The following is a 27,468-nucleotide window of genomic DNA, read 5'->3' as shown; positions in this document are numbered from 1 at the left end:
GATAACTAATACAATGCTTGCGAAATACTTCACTAATTGGTTGCATATACAGAGAAAAAAGCAGCGGGCCTCCAACAGAACCTTGAGGTACACCAAACTTTGTCATAGTTTTAAAAGAGGTAGAATCACCAAGTCTGACATAATGAGATCGATCACGTAAGTAGGATATAAACCAATCAAGAACAGTTCCTTTGATGCCCAAATATCTCAATCGTTGAATCAGAATAGCATGATCGACTGTGCCAAAAGCTGAGCTCATATCAAGCATGATAAGAGCAGTGATGTTACCACTATCTCATTCTCTGAACACAATATCTGATAAGTTGACTAACAGTGTTTCTACACTATGACCAGGCTTGAAATGAATCAAGCAATTCATTATCTTGCAGATACATCGTCAGTTGTGAGAAAACAACCTTTTCAAGCAATTTACTTAAATAAGGTAAATTTGAAATTGGGCGGTAATTTTTTAGACACTCCTGATGTAAGCTTGCTTTTTTCAAAGTTGGATGAATAACTGCTTTTTTACACACCTGTGGAACGACACCTAATCTCAGGCTAGCATTTATGATTCTTGTGATAACGGGTGCTAAAACTCTGCGACACTTCTTAACCAAATCTGTTGGGATTGGATCAAGTTCACATGATTTGTTAGGTGAGTTCTTAATAAGCTTTTCTATCTCATTAACAGTGACAGACCTAAACTCACTCAATTCTGACTTGACTTCACATACAATGTCACTTGGCTGTTCACAACGAGTTGGGAAACTCCGTTGGATTGCCACAATTTTATTAATGACATATTGATTAAAACAATTGGCTAACTCAACTTGATCACCATGAGTGAGGTGTTCTGGTAAAGGAGATCGCTGTTTTCGGTAAAGTAAAGCATTAGCAACTTTGTACAACTTCTTTGTATCTTTCCCACAATCCGTAACCTTTTTTGAATGATATTGTAACTTAGCATCTTTAATCAAGGCATTTACACATCGCCTTTGTGCATGATACATCTGCTTGTGAATCTCCAGTTTTGTGGACCTTGACTTCCTTTCTAACTGTCTACGAAGCAGTTTTGCTTGAGCTATTTCTGGGGTAAACCGTTCCGTATTGGGGTGTATTGTGACCTTGATTCGTTTCTCAGGTGCCAACTTATCAAGGGTGGCGGTGAGTAAGGTGTTATACAAATTCACTTCATCATCAACATTATTAACTTGAGATTCAGCTGATAAAGGAGACTTAACGTGAGTATCAGCAACAAACTCTTGTGGGTTTACAGATTTCAAATTCCGTGTAACAACAAATGTTTTTTTTTTGATACAACGTTTAGGAAGGTGCAATTCACACATTATTGCTGAATGATCTGATATACCTTCCACAACACCGGTATTAGAAAGTTGTACAGTGTTACCTTTATGAGTTATAAGCAGATCTAATACATGGCCTCGATTATGAGTTGGCTCATTAATATGTTGAATCATATTAAAGGCTGACAATAATTCAGAGAACAACTACGAATTCGAAGTTGATGAGTCCATAGGTATATTGAAATCACCTGCAATCAACAAGTCAGAGAAGCTGTCTATCGAGAACATTAGAAAACTCATCCAAGAAAATCTGAAACTGTACTGAACTGGGTGGACGATATACATTGATGAAATGCAACGATTTCTGCATATAATTCAGAGTCACCTGAATCATTTCAAATGTTGTAACATTTGGGGAATCTACAATTCTGACATCTAATTGACTTTTAAACAACACAGCTATTCCTCCTCCTCGTTTGCCAACTCTGGGAATGTGCTTAAATGTGAAGCCATGTGGTGTCAATTGACCAATCGGAGCAGCATCATTAGGCGTAAGCCATGTTTCACAAATAGCAAGAATGTCTAATTCATGATCAAGAATATAATCTACAAATTCAGCGGTTTTGTTCTTCAGCGATCTGGCATTTAACATAGCAAATTTCAAATTCATACATGAAATATCAGAATTCACAAATTTTCTTTCGTGTAACAACTTCACAGTTTGATCCCTATTTTGTCTTACTACTCTTTTACCTCTGTGCGTCTTTTTTACTCTGTTAATCTGTAGTGCTGTTATTCGTTGCCATGTCACTTCATTAATCCTAAGGCAAGAAGGTTTAGTGGAGTAAACATTGTAAGGGTTCAGCTGTAAAAGGTCCGAAATACTATATGCACGTCTTGTATTGTTATCAACAGCATGATCTTTGGTAGCTGACACACTAAATGACGGACCTGGGTTGATTTCAACATCTCCACTGGTAAGCAGTGACATTTGAAAAGTAGAGCTTGCATTCTTATGATACAAAATGCATGCTTTTGAGAAGCCTTTTACTCTGATACCGGTACTAGACATGTTCTTATCATTCTTCACAGTTGGTAGTATAGACCTACTAAAAGTGCATGTGGCTGTACAACAATACATACATGGCAAAAGAGTCAGCATTAGACTCACAACAAACATATACCTCATTCGTCCAAGTCTTCTTCTTCTTGCTTATGAGGCAGCAGCAGCTAAATAATGTCCCTCAATTGTAGGCCAGGTTACAGTCTGTGGAGTAGGGTGTGTCAGGTCCATGTTGTCAGGAGGGCGGAGATCAGGGCACTCACTCAAGATGTGTTGAGCAGTCTGTTCTGGTGCACCACACTGGCAAGCTGCTGACGGGCGTAGCCCCCAACGATGCATGGCTGCATTGAAACGCCCAACTCCCGTTCGAATCCGATTTAGAGATACCCACTCACTCCTTGGGAGGTTTGCTCCTGGGGGGACAGATGTATTGGGCGTGACAACGAGTTGGGCAGGTCGTTGGGTGTCTTCCCAGCTTGTTCTCCATGTCTGGCAGATGTTGAAGTCTGATCCTCTCAGCGTTGCTGCATGGCGGGAGAAAGGGCGGCGAGACTTCAGTCGCTGATGCCGCTGACCCAGAGTTACAGAGCCCTCAACTACGTCGTGGAGGAGGTCGTCCGGGTTGCTGGAGGCCTTGGTTACCAGCCTATGTGTGTGATGTTCTCGGCGCATGGGGGCAGGAGCGATGCCTGAGAGAACAGGTAGGAATTCTGTTGGTGTAGGCCGGAGACATCCTGTTATTAATCTCATGGTGTCATTCAGAACTGAGTCAAGTTTCTTGGTGTGAGAGCTCCTACACCACGCAGGGGAGGCGTATTCCGCGGCACTGTATACCAGTGCTAGCGCACTAGTGCGGAGAGTGGTTGCACTGGCACCCCATTTTGAGCCTGCAAGTCGGTGAAGGAGGTTGTTCCTTGAAGACACTTTTGCACTTATGGCCTTGAGTTGTTCCTTGTAGGTCAGCTGCCTTTCCAACTTCACTCCAAGGTAGGTTGGTGTAGCTTTGTATGGAAGAGGTGTTCTATCAAGAATGACACTGAGTTGCCGATTAGCGTCCTTGGTGTTCAGGTGGAAGGCTGTTACCGTTGTCTTGGACATGCTAATCTTGAGTCTCCAGATCCTGAAGTACTTCGCGATTTGCGACATATCTGCAGTGAGGGTATTCTCTACATTTGACCAGGCTCTGTCAGAGTGAAGAAGGGCAAGGTCATCTGCATAGCCATACTGTCGTGAGGTTGTGAAGGGGATGTCACTGATGTATATGTTGAAGAGCAAGGGGGATAGTACAGAGCCTTGAGGAACTCCATTCCGCAGTTGGCGTGGTCTGCTGGACTGTCCATCACTAGTCTTCAGAACGAACCTCCTGTTGGCTAGAATGTTGCAGAGGAACCTCACCATGTGGCGATCAGGGATTGTCTTTAATAATTTCAGAGTCAGACCCTGATGCCACACAGTGTCGTAGGCTGCAGTGAGGTCGACAAAGATGGCGCCAGCTTTGTGATTCTTCTCAAAGCTGTCTTCGATGTCATTGGTCAGCTTGACAATTTGGTGGACTGTACTCCGACCATGGCGGAAGCCCGTTTGTTTATCTGGTAATTGTGGGTCAACCACAGGTTCTATCCTCGCCAGAAGGAGACGTTCCAGAAGCTTGTAAGGGACACAGAGAAGGGAGATTGGTCTGCAGCTCTTGGGGTCATCAACTGGTTTGTTTGGTTTTGGGAGAGCAATTACAGTGGCTTTTCTCCATATCTTAGGGATGACTTGGTTGGTGAAACAGCAAGAATAGAAATCTGTTAACCACTTCTGACATTTGACCCCGCAATGAATAAGGAATTCCGGTGGGATGTTGTCCGGACCTTGGGCCTTTCCACTCCTAAGTAGGGCTAAAGCATTAGCTAACTCCTCCTGAGAGAAGGGGGCCGACAACCATCCATCCACTCCCGGGACCTGCCATAGGTTGGTAGTCTCCTGTTTCACAGATCGAGTGTGGGCCTTGTCACAGTCCTTGAATCGCCCATTGCTAACAAGTTGTTTGGCGATGGAGTTGGCTGACACAGGTCATGTTCTAGGTTTGGTACTGTTTCCAGTGAGGCGTTTGAGAGTCTTCCAAGCAACTCTGCTAGAGTGAGTGAAGTCTATCCCTTGCACGGTTTCTTCCCAACGTTTACGACGCTTCCTGTCTAGACAATCAGTCAGTTCTGAGGCTTTGGTGGAAGCCAAGTCTCCAGGTTCAGATCGCAAGAACTGGTTGTAGATAGCATCACATTCTTCGTCCCAGGTGGGGATGTAGTGTCGGCGAAAACCGCGCGGGATGGAATTCGTTGCTGCCTTGATAAGTATATTGCAGAAGTCTGAGTAGGCTTGGTCGATGCCACGGGGAGTTGGTGGAGGGAGATTGCATACGGCTTCATCTACCAAGTTCGAGAATTTTTTTTCCAGCCGGCCTTGCGGAAATTCCAACGCTTAACAGGCTTCGTTGTGACTGGTCGGACTGGGTTTACTGGTATGAGCAGTGATGGCTTGTGTTGTGACTTGGGAAAGGGGTCTAAGATAATCCGGTGAGGTGATGGGCCTTGAAAGTTGACAAAGGCTAAGTCAAGATTTGACGTTGTATTCCATCTGCAAGAGTGGAAGCTGTCTGGCTGTTTTGGGTCAAACAGTAATTGGACACCAGCTGTTGAGGACCAATCTTCTAGTGCAAAACCATCTGGATTAGTGGATGAGTAGCCCAATGAAGTACTGTGACTGTTGAAATCTCCAGCATAGATGCAAGGAGCACTGAAGATAGTTAGGATATTTGGCTGGAGTCGAAATGAAGGTGGCTTGTAGATATTTACAATGGTAACCTCTTCAACTAACGTTGCCGTCCACTCCACTGGTGAGTCTGATGGACATGAAACCAATGCTTTCCAACTGTGAGTACTCTTGACAAAAGTTGCAATCCATGAATTTCGCTTACTGTATGTGCGGCCTCGCCTGATAAATCAGTCACCTGATCGATCAGTTGCCCCGGGCCCACCACAAGGAGGTTGACAAAACGGACCCGCAAACACTATTCAGTGCTACTCGATATTCGTGTGTATCGACTCGAAGGCTATTTATAGCTGAAAGTTCTAAAGGAGAAAAAATTGGACGTGTCCTTTAGCTCTTGTGACGTCACAATAATGAATTGCGTCAAATCTGGCTGCTTACGGGTGCTTTGTGTGCGTTGCTGAAAGTTAGCTGCGATGACTGTAGGGGATGACGTCACAACGAGGTTTGTTGGCTGAAGATGCGCACTTGTTGCATGTTTGGTGACGTCACACTGAGGATTGTTGACTGGTACGCGATACTAATACTAATGTTGATATCTATAGTGACGTCATAGTAGGCGGAAATCCTTGCGTAGGACTATTTGCGCGTCTACCTAGCGTATTTTTTGTTAATATTTGTTATTCAGCGTGTTTCTACAGAACCCCAAATTCCGGGTCTATCGGATTGTATCCGATAGAGGGGGCTGTAGAAACACACCAGTAACGGTTTCTTTCCGATGCAGATTCCGATACCGATTCCGCTTAACTTAAAGGGGCATAGTCCCGGTAGTGTAGATGGCGCTGTTGATGATACTGCCGAAGATTACCGAAGTAGAGCTGTCATCAAGAGTAAAGTGCGTAGGTGTTGCTAAGTAACGTTGCCTTTGTTGTCTTCTCTGCGCATCGCGCAGTCTGTAGTAATGCCAGGGTGCGTGCATATGTGCTTGTTATTATGACATCACAAAAGAAGTTTGCTAACGCTGTCATCCCCCTCAGCCGAATCATGAGCCGAACTGTGATCGGACCACTGACTACAGTGAATCGGACTTCTTCGGACTCGGGAAAGTGGGCCAAAGCGTAAGCGCCAAAAGAAGTCGATAGCGTAGGTCTCTATAGGAAACTTGCGCCGTGCGCCCGCGTACGCATTTGACTAAAACACGGGGACCATGCACCTTTAACCGTCTAATGAGGTAGTTCTTTCCGGGGCAGTTTCCAGTGTCAGCGCTGTAGAAACACGCCAGGTTCAATAATCCGATACTGACCCGGAAGACAATCACCAGTTTGACAGACATGTGTACGGTAATGTGGCCATGACTTTTATGTTCATGCATGTTGCAGCTATTTTATCTAACGTTGAATAATCCACTTTTACAGTAGTTGGGTGTCTCCAAAACGTCCGAGTATCAGGTTCTAACGTTACTAGTCACAATTTGCCTCAGATTTGACAAACTTGTAAAGAAAATACTCTGAATTTTAGCATAAAGAAAAGACACACGAACAGGGGCAGGGGTGTTATTTTTACACAGTTGCGCTGTAGGCCTAATTTTAAAACCAAGGCAACTAAAAGAACACTAGATCTAGAGTAACCGTTCTCATATAGTTAGGCCTAATACTTTTTAACGTTAGATTCGAGCAACTAGAACCTACGAGTACGACTAACTTGTTACATTCTAACGTTAATTGACAATACTAACTAACGCTAACAATACGTGTGAGATGCACATAGAATCTAGTAGGGGTCTATTAAAACTAGATATTCTCTAGGCCTAATACTTTTTAGTTCGGAAAAGACAAACTCTAAAGTCTAGCATTAGCAAACTAGTGTTAGGGTTTGTTTTACGAACTTTTTGTCGTTTATTCTAAAGGTTCGTTACTATAGGGTCTAGAACCTAGTTTGTTAATCCGACAAAGAATCAAATAGAAATATGGATCTTGGTAGGGCCTATAAAAATACGACGTTTCGTTAGTCCGAAAATGAAAGGAAATTCAAACATTCATTTACTGAGTATCGAAACATAATTGAAGCACATTTTGTCAATCCAAAAGTGGAAAGAGTGAGTCCACTTGGGGTGTATACAAACGTTAGAATATGTCTAGACCTAGTTAACGTTAGATTTTAGAGGCAAGGTGCCTATTAAACAAACTTTACCGTACGTTAGAATTAACGCTATCTAACGTTAACCGTTAAGTTACCCGTTTTGTTAGGCATCCTAACAACAGCTGCTTCTGTTCTAAAATCTAACGTTGACTTGGAATATAACTAACAGTTCTTTAATGTTCCATAAACCCGAGTTTCTACCCGAATTAAATCCTACCTGCCCGAAGAAAGAGGTCTAACACAGTTAACACAAACAGTCAACGTTAGCCCTCACGTTTAATAGGCCTTTGTTCTAACGTTACTTATAAATCCAATGACACACAGTCGATCCTTTTAGTTGTAACGTTAGGCCGTTTGTGTTTAAGGACTCTGACAGTTAGACTAACGTGTATACTGAACGTTTTAACTTGTTAAGTTAGAGTGGTTCTCTAGGTCTAGGGCCTATAAATTTAAAGGGGCCCTGAAATTCAAATGCATGTTGATTTGTGTTGATTTAAAATACCGTCAAGTTCTCAATACTACTTTTGTGGTGAAACGGATATCTAACACGATTAACGTTAGAAACATTCTATTTATTTTTAACGACTTTTTCTTTTTATTGTCCAGATTAACGTTAGACTCTACTTGGGAACGCCCACAAAAAAAAGAAAGAAACCACCTTCCAAACTAACACGGGTTACAAGTTCTAACGTTAGATCTACTTTAAGACATTTCTAATCAATATTATTCCTCATCTGTCAGTCATTGGTAAAGACAGTAGATCTATGTTTCTAGACGTCTACTGAAATATTGAACAAAACTAAAAAAAAAAAACACCTTCCAAACTAGTTCTAGATTGACTTTAATACATTTCTAATCAATATAATCAAAATAGAGCCTATAATATGGAATATTTCTTAGAACCACCCTTATATTCCCAAAAGTGATGTTTTCAAATAAAATTGGATTTCAGGGCCCCTTAGAACGTTAGTAAAAGTAACTGTTAGGCCTATATTCATAGTAACGTTAGAATCTAACGTTAGGCCTAATGACAAGTAGAAATGTGGAAATCACTAACATGAATAGTCTAACATTAACGTTAGAGCTAACTTGTAGTAGTAACAATGTTAGCTAGTAAGATAGTATCCAGTCGCAGTAGGCCCAACGACTCTTTACGCCTAAACGTGTAACTGCTAGGCCCTAATCTAATCATTTTTTTAATCTTAACTTGTTAGCGTTAAATGTTAGACGAACGCAAGTTAGAAATATGCCTAACGTTGGGCCTAGCCCAACAGTTGAGTAGGAGGTTCTATTTGTTACTTCTACTCTAGAAACTAGTTAGAATTGATGATAGAACTTACAGAACTCAGTCAGACGCGACAGAAGCTATGTCTCTGTGTGAACTGCTGTTGTCTCGTCACATGTGATAATCCAGTTATAAAAATCCAACCTTAAGATCCGTGAAAAATCGACGAACCAAAGAATTGGTAGAAAACAAAACTAGTTTCTAATCCATATAAACGTTGGAGCTAACGTTAGAGTAGGAGCCCTAACGTTAAGTTAGATGAAAACAAATTCGTCCAGCAGCCGGTCGTAACTTGTACACACTAGGCCGGGCCGGCCGGCCCAGGGCTAGGCTAGCTAGGCAGGCCCTGTGCTCAGTTTCGTTCAATCGGTGATCGCATCCGCATCATCAGTAGATGCTTGACCTTGACCCAGGCCCACAATGCACCAGCCAACTTTCCAGACATCCGGTCACACCTGCATTCAGGTGGAGAATCTGATTCAATCCGATTATGCGCTTTCTGTAGAAACAACCCGGTTCCGCGTTAGCGCACTGTTTGATTACGCGCTTGCAAATGCTAGGTCTATCGGATTCTCTGTAGAAACACGCTGAAAGTTGGACGCTAAGTTTATTATACTTCTTCTACAAAAACGACCAGAAACGAAGAAAAAACCCGGAAAAACTCGCAAACACTCAAGTTACGCAACACATACCAGACATCTGCGGAATCAGCGTGATGAGTGCAATCCAGGCATATGAAAAAGTTTCTCTGGTGAGGCGAAAAGGCGCTGAAATCAGAGCATAAGATGGAGCTCCGCTCCGGCACGTCCGTCCTCCAGCACATCACACATCACACATCACACATCATTCGTTCAAGTACAACAGTTGAGCGCATGAACACAAACGCGTATGACTTCTACGCGCTTAACAGCTCTAGGCTCGCATGAGCGCATAAACACATACCTGAGTATAAAGGCTGTGGTGTGGCTCCCGTACAAACGATATCAAACCCCAAATCCAGTTTGCCGATTTTCAGCCAAATCTTCGAATTACTTAACACAAAAATGGTCCAGGAGATTCACAAAGCACATACAATATAGTTGGCACAGTGACACAAAAATAATATCACAGAACAACACAAAAATCATAAACAACTCAGAGCACAGAAAAGAGGCAACCACGCAGGGCGCTCTCTACGTTAAAACGTTAATATAGATGCGTATTTATTTATCTATTCATCTATCTACCTATCTATTCATTTATCTATTTATAACAACCTTGCTCCCCCAACAGGTTTGCGCTATAGATAGACATAATTTAAATTGTTTAAGTTCATATAAAACTTAAGATTAAAGGAAAACCACACAAGCTCACAGGAGTGTAAAATATTTTGAGTTTCCCAGTTCCTCCGTCTGTAATAATACACCCACACGCGCGCAAGCACACACATATACACACACACATGCCCATCTGTGAAATGTGGAGTAGGAAAAATGTTATTATTAATATACATTATCACACCCTAAAGAATTCCAGCAACTCTATTCTTACCCTTTATGACCGTAGAGGGCGTGTGTTTTGCATACTGAATTGTACTGATACGAGGCAAAGCCCTTCAGCATTTTGATATTCAACAAACAGAGTGTATTTCCATCAATATCAGTGATGACAAGAGTAAAGAAGCGCACGCAGTACACATAGACGGGCGTGGTGCACCATGGAGCCCAACGGCGGTCATTTTAGGAGCAAACAGCACGATTATCGGAGGATACTGGCTGCCAGAATCAGTACTGTGAAACGCGGGTTTTGATTGGTCAGTTGCACTGCCAAACCGTGAGATACGTACGTATCGAGGACAGAAAGATACGTATCACAAAGGAAAGTGTTTACGTATGGAGAATATGAGATACGTATTACACGCATAGAGAGATACGTATCTCATTATTCTCGATACGTATCAGATGATAAAGGGATACGTATCTGTTCTGTGAGGCATCTGATTGGTCAAATTGGGATACGTATCTCTGGCATTTTGGATACGTATCGTTTGGAAATACGTATCGATTGCCCAACTTTTTAACGCGATGGCCCGCCATACGATTTTGGGTAATGTGTAAAACGTAAACCGTCGCGTGGCGTATGACCGTCACGCACAAGATCGCTGATTGCCTGGCTGCTCACTCGTGCCAAACAACGAGACCGGACGCTATTTTGGCCGAAAGCCGTTCTCGATTTCCCCAGGACGGGAGGTTTTGAGGATTTGGGCATGCGTAGAACCGAATTTTGCACACGGCACGCTCACGTATTTGCCGCGTCATACTTGCGAAAGTTCCCTGAGAGGAGACAACGGAGACAGAGTGACATAAACAGAGGTTACAAGAAAACAAATACAAATGCACTTGCTTAATTCTCAATTTTTTAAGCAGCTGACCGTCACAAAGGGACTCGGGAAGGCGCTTTGGAGGAAGAAAATCGCTACGCTCATTCTGGCATTCATACACTAATGCCCACATATCTTTGGAGCTCTTTAAATTAGCCTTCGCAAGGTCAGTAAACGTGTGCAGTCAGTGGATGACAACGGAATAAAGACGCAACCAGGAGATACAATATCTAATTTATTTAAAAGAACCAAAATATGTCGATATATACACCGAAATTGTGGGACAAAATATTTCAACCACCAAAATCTGAAAGGAAATGGGGAGAAACATTTAATCAAAATTCGGACTGGATCAAAAATATACAATGTTCATTATACAGGTACCCTGTACCAAAGACAAAATTCTTCACGGAAATATTGGTGTTAACAAACTACTTTTTGCAATGGGAATCTCTCCACATTTGTTTTGGAATGCGATGCTACGCAACTATTTCTTTCTCAAATACAGGAAATTATGTTACACAATCAAACTCAAATTACTGAAGTGATTTTATATTTGGTTCCACAGAAAACCGAAAGTGTTACAAAGTGTTTTCTTTGTATGCAAAGTACCTTATATTTTGTATTAGAAATAAAAAAAGAAATAATTAGAGTTTTGCCAATCTTTTCAATTTCGAAAGCACGCGAAGAAAGATTACTACATGTCTGGAAAGACTAAAGGTTTTGTATCCAATATTAACTGGAATCTTATAAATAGTATTGAAACTGTTTGTAGCTGCCTGTCAAATTGTATTATCTGTTTCATGTATCATAATAGATGTGAAATTTATTTATACCTGAATGTTGATAACCAAATAATATTTCTTTGTGAAAAAAGTGGGCAATATGACATGAATTTGAAATACTGAAAATTTCAGTCGGACCTTCATGATCAATGACATCTAAGTAGCTGTTTTTAAAACCCGGCAGCGTGGGGATTTACGGGTGGCCCGATTCATTCGCTGCCCGCTGGGGTAAATAAAAATCAACAAACATGAATAGCACCCGTCAGCGAATAATATGAGTTATATCGAAATGTATACGCTCATCGGTCGTCTCCAGTCGAGTTTTTTCGGCTTGGTGTGCACTTACATGAACACGAGTGATAGAGCTGTTCACAGTTCGTTACTAGGATTCTCGAATACTAGTATATCCGAGCTGGGCCAATATTCCTACTCCCTAGCGTTCCATCGCTACCGGGCTTTTTAGTACATCTCACCTGTGTACGGAAAGGGGTCGGATAGTCTATGGACGCGATTGCAGCCTCGTTCTTCTCCCCGGTGAACTTGGAGTAGATCTGATGCGTGGCTTCGGTCATCTGCTGGTGGTGGGCAGACTTCCGAAAGCTCTGCACAAGCTCATCTAAGTCTCCCCCCTTTTCTGCTGCTCCCGCCCCTACATCACCGTCTGTGGAAAAAGGAACCTTGTTTTTCCTTCATCTCTGTCATATTTACACATTGATCAACCGCGTCATACTTCAATTTTCTAGTAATCCGGAGGTCTCGGGCTCGAATCCCGATGGAATCACATATTTTTTTTTTTAATTCGCTCTCGTTTTCATTCATATCATGTATCTGTAATGTTGCCTTATTTGTTTTAGTATATATATATATATATATATATATATACATATATCTAAATTATATATATATATATATATATATATATATATATATATATATATATATACATACGCAGGCACCTTTTAAATTCACTGATCAACAGGACCTATGAATAAACATAAAAAGGATTTTCCGGTATGCATAATATAATAGTGCTTGATAATGGAACATTATGTTACCCTGCATCACAAAACAAACAGAAAGTCGCCAGACATGAAATTTTAGTTAGGAGCATATGAAGAGCTTATTTGCATAAGGGACTAGATCCGTTTTTGATGAAAATAGAGTTATTAGCATCACTGCACAGAGTTCCATTAGTGTTAGTTACAGTGAAAATTTCAACTCCAGACAATTATTTTAATAGAAATTATTGCAAAATTAGATTAAGATTTTCCATACACTTGTGTACAAATTTTCACAAACAAACAAATTTTTCTCTCAAGTACTAAAAGTGGATCTAGGCCCATTTGCAAATAACCTCTTCATTTTCTAAAAGAGCAGACCTTAAGCTCTAAAATGATGTATAACTCAAATCAAATGGACTCTCCTAACCTATCTAAACATTGGAAAGAAAGCACACTCTCAGGAAAAGTGTGAACTGAGAAAAGAGGCTCTGAAGTACAGTGTCTATTCAAGCGCTAAATCTTTACCAAGCTGTGCTGGCTGTGCGATGAATGGGACAAAAAACAGGAAGTAAACCACTGGAGTATCAACAATGAAGGGATTATCAGATTAAACTGAAATTGAGCATGCCTTATCAACACATTCTGTCCATAACCAATGCCAACTTTCAAAGCAGTAGCATCATCTTTTCAAAAGTTATTAGAGTTGAAAGTGAAGAGTGTGTACAAGGTTTTTCAGAAATGAAAAGGGGACTCTAAAGACACACCTAATTCTACCAAAAATGTTCGAGATAAACTGCTAAAAAACACACTTTTCTGCCCGTTTTATGATCCCAAATTTTAGCATAATGTAGGAGAAGATTTGCTCTTTCAGAAAATATGAAAAAGTGAAGATCGGCTATAGGTTGACCCATTTCACCTATTTTTAGTCCTCACGCAAAATCAGTGTGTGCGACTTTTTGTTCGTTTTGTGATGCACGGTCACATAATTACAATCCAGTGTGAACTGCATAGTGGGCATAGCTTCTGTCTAACAACATTACCTCGGCATCAACCGCCAGCAATGTTCAAATGTACGCCTATAACAAATTAATGACATGAGTGACCCAATCATAATATTTTACATATTGACTGTGTGTCGACTGTTATAAGCTACCAGTTTCACAAATACTTTAATCATCTTTAATGGTTTGATATGGAGGATATAATTTCACCCTTTTCAACAAAATTTAGCTTAAGCAATCAAATAACATACGTAATCTGTAACCATTCATCTAGAATATTATCTTAAAATGGGGTGACCGAAAAAACAACATCCATTTCGAAAAATTGTTACACACGCACATACACACAAAGACTTCTCATAAATCTGCTTCTTATCTCTCTTCCGTAGATTTGTGAATAAGTCAACAGAAGAGAACTTTGAGACACTGGACAGATCAGGTCACGAGTACGCGTATTCGAATCTCGGTGTGTAGGATGTAAGAACGGAACCCAATCGCATTGTGTTGTCATTTTCAATACGTACTTGTTTCATTCTTCGAGAATCTCGTAGACGAATGATCACCAGTGATGACGTCAAGGAAGAAGTCCGGCGGATTGTTATGTTTTTCACAGTCAAATCCTGGCGAAACCGATTAAGAATGACGAAGTTACTGGGATAAAGCACTAAAGTTCTCGAAAAGAGCAGTCGACTTCTCGTTGAGGGAATTGTTACATTTAAAGACCAACCATGCTTTGCGATATACCCATGCAGGTTCCTGATATACTCATTATATACCAAGGAGCTGAGAGCCGACTTTCAAATGGCTGCAACTAGACTCTGGTACCAAAGATTTGGGGGTCTAGAAGCTATAAGCATCGATAAAGCATTACATACAGTACCTTTGGAATCGTATTTTTTCTCTCTTTTTGCTCACGTCCACGGCAGTAACGAAACTTAAAGTCGTGGCATAAAATGAATGTATTTACATGCTATGATTTTAATGATCTAAATGCACCTACTATTAGATTTTATGTTGACAGTATAGCGACATACCTATGGAGGAGAAGTACTGGAGCGCCTCCTGCGCTGGGCCATGGTATATAGTCTGGCCTCGACCCAGCAGATGCATCTTGTCGAAGAGCCTGAAGATAGAATATCTCGGCTGATGTATGGAGAAGATCATGGTACGCCCACCGAGAGACAATCTAATAACGGATACAGATGAAAGGGTCGCGGAACGTTTTGTAGTGCGTATGTACGTGTGTGTGTGTGTGTGTGTGTGTGTGTGTCTGTGTATGTGTTTGTGTATGTCCGTATAATGTGGTTAAGGTAGGGTGACCCGCTTAGGGTAGGGGTTAGGGTTTTTTCACCTTTTTGCTCTTGACTGATTCGGACAATGGTCAATGCTCCCCCCTTCTTCGGTGCGAAGAACGTCTGGGTGGAACCATCGGGTCATTTGTGTGTGTGTGTGTGTGTGTGTGTGTGTGTGTGTGTTTCACGAAATTGTTCCTTTTTTGAAAGAGCCAGAAGTGTGTACGTGTGTGGAGTTGGGTAGGGGTAAGGGGGAATGGCCCTGAGATGTAATGAAAATGATGGGTCATTTTCGTCTTGGCTGTTCAAACAAGGATTCCTTCTGCAAAATTGGATAATGGTTGTTTTTACTTTGTATTACATTTCCCTTTATGTGGAAGCTAATCAGGGTTACTACACGTAAGGATAAGCAGAATCAAGTATCTTGAATGTTTTCATACTGATAACGCAGTAAGAGATTTTGCTTGCAACAGATTGCAAGGACAGCTATGTTTATATGACCGCAACGAATTTGGGGCGCATTAATTCTTGGAATGCAATTTCCCGATTGTGCCGAATCACACATTAGCTCATTTGCCCAATGTAAGGTTGATGCGGTGGATTTTTTTTTTTCAACATGATCATAAAGAAAAAATTACTTGGCCAGAAGATGCATGACAGCGTTGGCAGTGCTAGCATCAAGTCCTGTAGTAGGTTCGTCCAGGAAGAGCACGGTGGGTTTGATGATGAGTTCCATCCCAACATTGGTCCTCTTCCTCTCTCCTCCTGAAACCCCGCGGATGAACTCGGTACCGACCTGCCACCAAACAATACAAGTCATCATAAAGATATCAGGAAGGTGAAATATCTCTTCGTTCACCAGTTATAATCAAGCAGTAGCCTAAATGCTGAAGATTATTTAGAAGAGGAGAGGAAATTCACAGAAACAACATAAAGTATGACGACCTATTAAGTGCATTCCGGTAAGCCAACCCATTTTAACACAGTTGTGAGAGCAAGCCAGTAATTTCACTTGACATAAATATCGGGGGTTTGTGCACTTGAACTCTAATTATGATTGATCATGAAGGATGTTTGCCCTTATTCAGCATGGTAACTTTATCCACATTGCTTCTCTCCACCTAGGAGTATAAATGTTTACCCGATAGGATTAGAGTGTTTATGCTTTTGATTAGCATGTGCCCGCCTGTAAAAGGCGACTGGCTGGAATGCTCCCAGGGAGTGGAGAGTGAACACTGTCAGTGCTGGTTGGAAATATTGTATCCAGAGACCGAGGTGAAAGGATAGTATGTGTGCGTTTTGAACACTCTACTCAGTGGATTTAGCGCAATATAAATTCATATTATTATTATTACTATTATCATCATCATTATTTTTATTATCAATATTATCATAGCATTATTACTATATTGTTATTATCATCATTATTATTGATATTATTATCATCATTATTATTATCATGATCATCATTGTTATTCATGGTTTATCAAAATCGTGATTCGCAGCAATGAGATTGCTTAATTGCTCACAATTGTACATAAAAGACATGACGCATACATATAAATATAACAAAACTGTGTGAAACCTGTACTGGAAATATAATCATAGAAATAGTTCTTTATACATACAGACCAAAATGCATAAATATATATATATATATATATATATATATATATATATATATATACATATATATATGTATATATACATACACACACACACACACACACACACATATATATATATATATAATTCCGATACTTTGCTACGAGTAAAATGCCTCTTGGTGCATTCTGAACATCTGCTGAGGTGCATAAGGGATGTGTCTTTAATGAAGCATATGTGTGTATAATGTGTATGCCGTTATGTGTGTGTGCATTTAACGTGTGTGTATTCAAGCGTATTATGGTTTTGCGTGTTTGTTCATTGCTGAATTGCTCCCATCTGTACTCGAAAAGACATGCACACACAAAACATAGCAAAACCGTCTTTTACTATACTACGAATACAATCACAAAAACACTTCCTTGCACATATAAAACAAAATTATTTAGAATACATAAAATTCCAGTTCTTCACACGAGGAAACAACCTCTTACTGTATCTCGAACATGTGTTGAGGCACTTGAGGGGTGTGTCTGTGAGCATGCATGTGTATAATGTGTATGGATGCGGGTGTGTGTATAATGTGTATGGGTATAATGTATGTGTGTGCGCATAAGTGTGTGTGTATTGAAATGTATGGTTTTACATGTTTACAAAGATGAAATTACGGACATGCAGTAATATAAACATAACAAAATCGTCCATTGTTGCACCAGAAATATATATAAAAAAACAACAGTTCATTGCACATATAGAACGGAATTGTCTAAAAATATACAAAATTCCAATTCCTACCACGAAGAAATTACAAGTGTACATCTAGCTGTATTACAAGCGGTCTGTTGAAGTGCTTGCAAAGGCGTAGAATACTAAATGTGCACCTAAAAGTATGTGCCTGTGGGCGTGTGCATGTGTGTTTGTGTGTGTTGTGTTTATGTATGAATAAAATTGATTTCATGAGAGCTGACACAGTATTCTCAATAACGATACAAAGGATTGACATCTACGCCATAAAATTGTATCAGTGAAAATATATGAGTTCCCAGGATAGCAGTCCCTTTACAAATAATACAAAATCACTTGTTACTATTGAAACTGCATTGAGTAAGCTATATGAAAAAGACCTTGACTGGTATAGAGTAAACTGTATGAAAAGAAAATTTGACCGGTATGGAGTAAAAATAAATGTGTATTGTTACAACAAATTTATTTATTTATTTATTTATTTATTGCAATTCTTTATCCAGAGTAGCCTGATCAGCATGAGATATATAAACAGGATAAACTATTACATTTCAAAACAGTATAAAGTAATCACACACATCAAGTATATAAATAAAATAATATCATACAATCATACAGATTTAAAATAGACTAACTGCCGGTCTTCCTCAGGGCTCTGTTTTCGTAAAAATCCATGAAACATGAACAACAACATCCACAACGGTAACAACACCAACAATAAGAAAACAATTTGTTTAAAAATAGATAATTGTGGCAGATCAGCACGGGACACGTAATACAGTCAAATATAAAAATGAAGTGAACGCACATGTACAAACACCTGGAAACACGATAAGACAAAATAACATCTAGAAAAAGGAAAGGAAATGATTCAGTATTTCCTATTAGGCGGCTGCAACTCATCCCGCTGTTCTACCGCGAGGTAATGTGTGTTATAAACAGGGGTCCCATTGATTATCAGTACAAGGTTTTTAATTGCCCTCAACACACTTTACAATCAGTTCATTCAATCATGCAACATCTGCTCCTCAACAAATAATCGCTGTAGAATATCTTGATATTACACCGTTACACCGTTCACATGAAAAGATAAACAACATCATCAACAGATTAAATCATGTCGTGTGGGTGTACTTCGAAACAGTAAAAGCAAAATATTAAGCAATAACAACAACAATTCATTGCACATGTCGAACGGAATTGCCTAAAAATATACAAAATTCCAATTCTTGCCACGAAGAAGTTACATCTAGGTGTATAGTAAGCGCTCTGTTGAAGTGCTTGCAACGGCGTAAAATATTGCGTGTGTGTGTGCGTGTGCGCGTGTGTGCGTGTGTGTATGTGTGTGTGTGTGTGTGTGTGTGTTGTGTTGATTTATGCATAAAATTGCTGTCATAAGAGCTGAGACAGTAAACTCAATAACGACACAAAGGATTGACATCTACGCCATAAAATTGTATCAGTGAAAATATATGAGTTCCCCGGGATAGCAGTCCCTTTACAAATAATACAAAATCACTTTTTACTATTGAAACTGCATTGAGTAAGCTATATGAAAAAGATCTCGACTGGTATAGAGTAAAAAATGAATTCAACTTGAAATATATTGTCCCAACAAATAATCACTGTGAATTATCATAATATTGCATGTTTACAAATATTCGTATGAAAAGAAAAACAACATCATCAATAGGTTAAATCATGTGGTGTGGGTGTGCTTGGAAACAATAAAAACAAAATGTAAACTGAAAAGATGTAATTCAAACTGCTATACCTTGCCTGGTTTATAGCTTCACACGCCGTTATCATTGAGCAGCCTTATAATGTATGGAAGTATGTATCGTCCCGTTTTACAACAGACTTCTGAGTAAGCGTGACCTTTACGTATAAAGATCGAGAAGTTATGGCGGTTCGTGTAGGAGGGAGCTAATGGTGGAAGGGCGACTGTATTTTGGTCAAACCTCTACCCAATTTGAGAGTCAGCTTTTCTTTTTATTTATTTATTTATTTATTTATTTATTTAGTCATATTTATACAGGGTGGCCCAATCAGTAGTCAACGCACTGTTCTCCCTAGAGGCCCTGTGTCACAAACTCATTCATAAAAGTCAAACGAAACAGACAAATAACACTACAGAAATATATGATATATATGATTACAGGAAATGGATCTAACAAGATCAACATAAATATCAGATAACAAATAACGCAGGTTATGAGGCGAAATGTTTCAAATAATTACAGCAAAAGGTAGCTTTTGAAGGAGAACTGCGTATAATTGCAGGAAGTGCATTCCAAAGCATAGCTCCAGAGAAAGAAAAAGCCCTTTTCCCACTCTCAGAGGTGACTCTAGGCAAAACAAGACCATGGGTGCCCGCCCTTCTTGTCCTGTACCGATGTGTACTACTGCATAGCGTGAAGCGATCAATCAAATAGGATGGAGCAGAACCATTAATTACATCATATAAGAGCTTAGCCCGATGGAACCGCCAACGTTCCTCCATGGGAATCCAGTGTAAAGTTTTGAACATTTGAGAGGAAGGTGTTAAAAGATTTGCTTTCAGTATTATCCTTGCCATTTGTTTATGTTGTTTGATCAGTATCGACCTGTTGCGCTGATTGCAATTCGTCCAGGCATTACAACAATAGTCAAAGTAAGGTAAGACCAGTGCATTACCAAGCAATCTAGCGCTGTCAAGAGTTAGATATTTTCTAACTCGTCTGAGTAATGCTAATCTGGCTGCTATCTTTTTTGAGGTATATTTGATTTGCTCTTGCCAGCTAAGATGCTGGTCCATCTAGACCCCTAAATACTTCACACTTTGGACCTGTTTGATAATTACATCATTCACCTTAACGACCATATTCAGATTGGACTGAGCAAACTTCTGTTGTGTGCCAACAACAAGTACCTGTGTTTTATCTACATTGAGTGTGAGGTGATTCTCATCTAACCAAGACTTCACTTTCTTGAGTTCTCGGTTCAAAACCATTTCTATTCTTTCAGGATTTGGATCACTGAACATCATAACAGTATCATCTGCATACATCATTATATCACATTCATCAACTACTCTTGGCAGGTCATTCATGAAAATAGTAAACAACAGAGGTCCTAAAATGGACCCCTGCGGTACTCCAACCTTTGTTTCATGAATGGCAGATTTCTTTTTTTGAACAACAGTATACTGAGTTCGCTCATTTAAGTAGGAAGTAAACCACTTAAGAGCTGTTCCCTCAATACCGTACATTTGTCGCCTGCTATCTAGAGTTGGGAGACACAGAGTTTCCAGAGCATGTCTGTAACTGCCATACAGAGGCCCAAGCATGAGGCGGCAGGCCCTTCGTTGGATTCACTCAATTTGAGCCTTTTGACTTTCGGTTATACCCGAGTGCCAAACTGGTGCACAATACTCTACCACGGGCGGTATATACGAACAATAGACCGACAGCAGGTCAGGCAGGGGAAAATTGAATCCCTTGAGAATTCGAAGCATGTGTAGCCTCATGCTTGTCCGCTTGACAATATCATTAACATGACAATTCCATTTGAGGTCATTCTGGATCAAAACTCCCAGTAGTTTTACAACTGACACTTCATTTACCTCTTCGTTCCAAATTGCTATTTTTGGCGGAATCATTTCTGTGCGCACGAAACTGACATTCATTGCAACACATTTCTTGGGATTAAATTTCATGTTGATATTTGTTGACCAAGTATTCAGTTCATGTACCGTATTCTGAAGAGTTGACGTGCTCAGTTCCTAAGCGAACTCGGTGATGATTTTGGCAGGAATTTTGTCTGGTCCAGAGGCTTTCCGCGGGTTGATAGAACGAAGCTACCTGTATACTTCCCATAGCTGAACGAGTGGGATAGGCTCGACAGTCAGTAGGAACGAAGGGAGGGGGGTGAGGTCCAGTTTGTCGATGTCCTTGGCGACATTGATGAGAGACTCGTTGATCTGTCCAGCTTTTCCTGCAAAGTCACCCCGACATAATCCCTCAATCACTGCAGATGTCTGATTAGTTCTTATCCCAGTCATAGATTTTACACTATACGCGGTCGACATAAAATGAAGACTTTGCACAGGCTATGCGTCGGGTTTACGCGTTTCTTATGTGTCTCCAGCGTGCTGTTTTACCAGTTTTACCGACTTTGCTTGATCACTGATTTGATTTTGGGTGTGTTCCAAGGTTTGTCGTTGTCATGCGTTTTTGTTGTACGTGTGGGGAAGTATGTGTCGATCAGAGGCAGGAGGGTTGAATAGAATGTCTCACATTTTGCGTCAACATCAGTAGCATATTGAACATGAGACTAATCCGTATGTGCACTCGATTCGGCTTAGGTGTGAATTCCCGTGGAGACCACATGGCCGTGCCATGGTCGCTGGCGCCAAGTGGGGGTAGTATCGATCGTGTCACATAAAATTGGCTTATATTACTCACAATTCTCTCCTGTTTGATGACCCCTGGTCGGTTTGTCAACAACTTGTGCAAATCCATTACCGGCAGTCAGCTGAGTGACATCGAGTTCATTGAAGTTCCCCAATAGGATAAAGCCAGCATTGGGGTGCTTAGACGAAATGAGGTCCATCGATTCAAGAAGATGATCGATCAGGCATTCGTCTGTGGCCCCGTTGGGTGCAAGTGATAAATGTGCGACAACAATGATGGAAACGGATCGTGGAAGTCGTTCTGGGAAGACTTTCAACCATACGACTTCTAGTTTATCAGGAACGATGATGTCTGAAACCGGTTGGGAGTTCAGTGATTGCTTTGCATACAAAGCTACTCCCCCTCCCCGGCGGTGCGATCTCGATTTCACGAACACATCGTAATTCTGCACCATGATGTAATCGTCTAGTAGATCGGAACGAAACCAGGTTTCTGTAACTACTGTGACGTCGATATCATAAGTTCTAACATAGGCGGAGAACTCATCAAATGTGTTGTTAAGCGACCGCGAGTTCGCCAAAAGAAATGCAGGAAACTCGGGTAATGTTCTAACCAATGGAGTTGACACAAGTGATACACATATCAGATTTGGTCTATTTCTTTGTGGGGTGACAAGTCGGCCGATGTCATCCGATTATGTCCGATTACCGTTGGTATCTTCCTTCGAAGTTGTCTGCCCCTCTTTTACCTCTGTCTGTGGTTGCGTTTTTGCCTCTGAGATTGACGGTCAATTCCAAGTTGTCGAATGGTGTCCAACGTTACGTGTGGTAAAGACGTAGGGGCGTGATTACGTAACCTTAACAAAGAGTCCACTTAGGTATGACAGGCGGCGTCTTTGCTGTGACCTGTGCGCGGGAACTTCAAGTTTGGCATCCATTTTATCAAACGGGCTACCTCGTGGCGGTACGCGTGGTGGGACGCCAGAGTAGGCTGCCGGAACAAACGGTCTGGCTATCGTTGATGGTCCGTAATAGATAATATACTGAGACAACAGTGAGAGTCCAGCGGAAAATCAACATGCTTGCTCTGCAATTCAGAAATGTTCTGCCTGAAAATACTGCACCCAGATTGATCTTGGCGGTTCCCTGCAGGCACCAGACAGGTAATGCGGATTCGACATTTTCAGATGCTGTTTCGTGATAATGATCATCTTTAGTGCAATTCCCCGACTGGTCTGTGAACCTGTTTGTGAAACTCTGACATTAAACCTGTATGACTCTCAGCCGAGTAGATGTATGTCTCCCAGCCCCGATGCATGACTCTTTATAAAGTGAGTATGACGTGCCGTGATTATCTGCGACGATACGAGTGTGAGACCGATGTAATGATCTCGCCCTAAGCAAGTGTTAAGTGTATGCTGTTTGACCCATTTTGCCGTATTACTTTCACCTACATAATAAGTGTGCATTTGATATGAAGTCAGAGATGGCAAAACTGAAAACGAACTCCTACAGAGGAACCCCTGGTGGAAAAGAATTCAGATGCAAATTGCCTAAGTATGTGACAACTGACAGCTTACGAACAGCCATTAGGCATCTGCACTGCTCCTATGAAAAATACGGCGGAAATGGGAAGGATGGTTACATTAGCTACATGACTAATTTGCTAGGGCGTATTTTCCCAAGCCTCGAAAAGGGAATCTTCAGCCACTTTGTACATACATTCGACTTTGAGAACATGGTACCTACATTAAAACAAGACGCCAGTACAACTGACTGCATTCTAACAAAAGTCACATCGCCCTTGACAAAAGTGGGATTTCGAACGAACAAAACGTCGTGTCTTGTAAGAGCTGCAACACAATCGTGGAGTCACTCTCTGCTCTTCGAGAACAAACGAACGCGCAGAACCAGAAAGTAGATGCTTTTGTGTCCTGCAACAAAAACCCCGCCAAGAGCCTGTCTCACAATCACTCCAACTCTGCAAACAATACAGCCAGCGAGCAGCCCCGACCTGAAGAGGGGGCTGACCACCTGGACTCGCACCCCTCGCTTTCAACGGATGACAAACTTCAACAACAACTGCACGACTACGGAGAAAAGCACCGCGCCCGTTATGCTGCAATGAACACCAAATCCCAGGTGTCTGATCAACGCCCGGAAATCGTCGATGTGTTGATAATTGGTGATTCTATGATGAAAGCAATCAAGCCGTCAACACTCTCCAAAACTTACAGGATCCGGTGTAAAACAATCCCGGGAGCTAAGATCGAGAGCGCTTCAGATGACGTTCTGTTTAACGCGTGTTCTCTAAGTCCTAAGGAGATGATTCTGCACCTAGGGACGAACAACATCATGGACGACGGAGCCGACGAGATCATTGCCAAAATCTCGTCCCTCGCAGATGAAGTCGTTGAAAATAGCTCATCGACGAAAATCACTGTGTCAACCATCATTCATCGCAAAAACGAATCACTAGAGATGTCTCAGAAAGTCAACGCCGTCAACAAAGAGCTCAAAGTTTAAGCCAATCAGCGCAAATGGGACATCATCGCAAACGACAACATCAGCTCCGATCCGCATATCAACAGAGATGGCGTCCACCTGAATGCTGTTGGAACCCGCGTCTTTGCCACAAACATCATCGCGCACCTCCGGAATGAAACGCATCAGTGGAATATCACCAACACAAGGTCGCACCAACAACAGCAACAACAGCAATTCCAGCAGGATAAACAAGGAAATTGGCAACAGCGCCTCTCCTACGCCAACGCAGCTAGAGACCAGGCTTCACATTTTCACATCACGGGCCGTCAGTGGACGTGACCAAGAGGACGGGTATTCCCCCGAGACTGGATAGACAGTTTACAAACCACTCACAGGCTGCTGAACCAGAGACCAATGCAGAAAACACCAATCGAATCTCTTCCACTGAAACAAAAGCAGAATCTGAACTTTCATGTAAATATTATGAGCTTGAGGAAGGATCTCTCCCTCGTATTCCTGGTTGTGGTCTTATAATAGGACATATTAATATTAACTCTCTACCGGCAAAGATTGATGAACTAAGATTTAGTCTAAAAAATAAATCATTTGATATTATTGCCATAAGTGAGCCCAAATGTGATAATACAATTGCTGACTCTGAGATTGATATAAATGATTACACGATTATCCGTAAAGACCGTAACAGACATGGTGGAGGTGTAGCCAGATACGTTAGCAATACTTTGGTTATTAAAAGTGTTAACATTGTTGAAAGTGATATTGAAGCAATCTGTATACAAACGGTAATAAAAGGTGTTAAGCCATTGGTTGTATGTGTTGTCTATAGACCGCCAAATTCATCTCCTGATCTTTTTTATTCATTATAAGTGATATGGTAGGCAATATCGTAACTCAAATACATAATGATGTTATTATAGTTGGTGACTTCAACTGTGATATGACCCCATCCAGGAATGATGGTACCTCAAATAATCTGCAGTTGATAATGTCAGGATTTTTATTTTATCAATTGGTCGATATCCCAACTCGAATAACACGTTCCTCTAAATCTATTATTGATTCGATATTCTGCACTAATCCAGATGATCACAGTATTTCAGGAGTATTTACTACGTCATTTAGTGATCATTACTTAATGTTCACTGTGAATGGGGACGAGAGCCCCAAATCAGTTGAAAATACCATTGTATGGAGAGATTACAAAAACTTAAACAGTGAAGAATTTTATAAGGCTCTGTCTGAGGAAAACTTCAGTATTATTTGTAGTATGTGTGAAACAAATGAAACATGGAAACTCTGGTATACCTTACTCGTGAAAACTGTTAATGAGCACATCCCATCATTATAAGAGGAAACGATTGAGAAACAATCCATGCCCTTGGTTTACCGGAGAAATCATTGCCTTAATGAACCGGCGTGATTATTTTCATAAAAAGGCTAGGAAAACATCTTCCCAATCTCACTGGATTGAATACAAATCACTGAAAAAAGAAGTGAAACGGGAACTAAAAAAAAGCAAAATTCCATTATATGGAAGCTCTTATAAATAGCGATCAGTCAAATTCTAACGCAATGTGGAAAGTGCTAAAGAGTATCACCAATAAACAAGGAAGCAAAAATATAACTCTGACGGTAAGTGGAAAAGATTTCTCCGAACCCAACGATGTTGCAGAATGTTTTAATAATCATTTTATTGATTCTGTTAATGATTCAGTGCAAGAAATTAATGACGATAGATATGAAGAAAAAATGAAGAAAGATATCAAGTACGATTTACCCGTTGTTTCACAACACTTTGTTGTAAAAATGATAAATGAACTTCCGTGTAAGAAAGCTACAGGATATGATGACATATCGGTCAAACTCCGTAAACGATTAATCAATGCCCCTAATGTCTTAGGTACACTGGTGCATATATTAAATCTATCACTCACTGAAGGAGCGTATCCATTAGACTGGAAAATAGCAAGAGTTCAACCCATTCCAGAGTCAGCTGATAAACATTGTGTGGACAACCATAGACCGATAGCAATTCTTTCCGTGCTATCAAAAAGTATTGAAAAAGTTGTTGCTTCGAGCTTCCAGAAATATTTGGTAAAATATGATATATTATCACTAAATCCGTTTGGATTTCGTCAAAACCACTCCTGTGAGATTCTTTATTTTGTATGGTTGACGAATGGTCCCGCCACGTAGACCAAGGGAACATGAACGGAATTGCTTTCATTGATTTACGCCGTGCATTTGACACCGTAGATCACTCTATTGTGTTAGCTAAACTTAAAACATACGGTTGTACTACACACAGTGTGAAATGGTTTGCATCGTATTTAAGAAACCGCAAACAGTTCGTCTCATTTGGTAAGGGAATATCCTCAACAAAGGAAGCAAACATAGGTGTCCCACAGGGCTCCATTCTAGCCCCCACTTTGTTCTCATTATTTATAAATGACCTTCCACATTATGTCACAAGTGCCTCAATTTACATGTATGCCGATGACACAACTGTGTCAGTACCAGGCAAATGTAAAGAAGAAGTAGAGAGTAAACTCACCCCGGCATTAAATGAAACCCAAGCATGGATAAGAAGAAACAGGTTAATTTTGAATTTAAAAAAACCGAAAGTAATGTTACTTGGGTCAAGGCAAAGATTGAATTCTATTCCTGATCAATATTTATCAATTGATATGAATGGGCATGCATTGGAATGCCTAAATGAAGTCAAATGTCTTGGTGTAATCATTGATCATAATTTAGATTTTAAGAAACATATTGAGTTTGTAGCGCAAACAATGAAATAAAAATTAGGGCTTATCGGCATAATTAAACACTGCTTTAATGATTCTCAATTGATGAGACTATACTGGGGATACATAATCCCCCACACTAGTATATCATATTGCTGCAATGTATGGCCTGGCAGATCAGAATCTAAGTATGATATCATAAACAGGCTGCACAAAAGAGCAGCATATATGACAGCGAATTGTTCATGGGAATCCCGCTCTGAGGAGGTCTTTAGAAAATATAATTGGCTCCAGTTGCACCAAATTTTTCACAGGTCCTCCTGCTGTTTGATGTACAAATGTGTATATAAACTGTCTCCTGTTATACTTTATGAGAAATTCTCATTTGTCGACGATGTGTCGTCAAGAGTAACCCGTTGCACAGATAAACTCCTTTTAAGACTCCCAAAGTGTCGTACAGCTTTTCATCAAAAATCCTTTGTTTATGCAGG

General features: G+C 40.6%; 1 protein-coding gene across 1 annotated transcript in view; it reads right to left on the bottom strand.

The window, feature by feature from the left end:
• Positions 1–27,468, bottom strand: part of LOC139741815 (broad substrate specificity ATP-binding cassette transporter ABCG2-like) — a 113,118-nt gene that overhangs the window by 50,081 nt on the left and 35,569 nt on the right. The window contains 4 exon segments of the mRNA XM_071652401.1: positions 12,160–12,347; positions 14,213–14,308; positions 14,723–14,874; positions 15,619–15,776. Coding sequence (XP_071508502.1) covers positions 12,160–12,347; positions 14,213–14,308; positions 14,723–14,874; positions 15,619–15,776 — 594 coding nt within the window.

This window comes from Diadema antillarum, unplaced genomic scaffold (genome assembly GCF_040938485.1).
Source record: "Diadema antillarum isolate AM-2024a unplaced genomic scaffold, OU_Dant_1.0 seq00000955_RagTag, whole genome shotgun sequence".
In the NCBI taxonomy this organism is placed as follows: domain Eukaryota; kingdom Metazoa; phylum Echinodermata; class Echinoidea; order Diadematoida; family Diadematidae; genus Diadema; species Diadema antillarum.
Note: the sequence above shows the minus strand (reverse complement) of the source record. Positions and strands in the feature narration are given on the sequence as shown.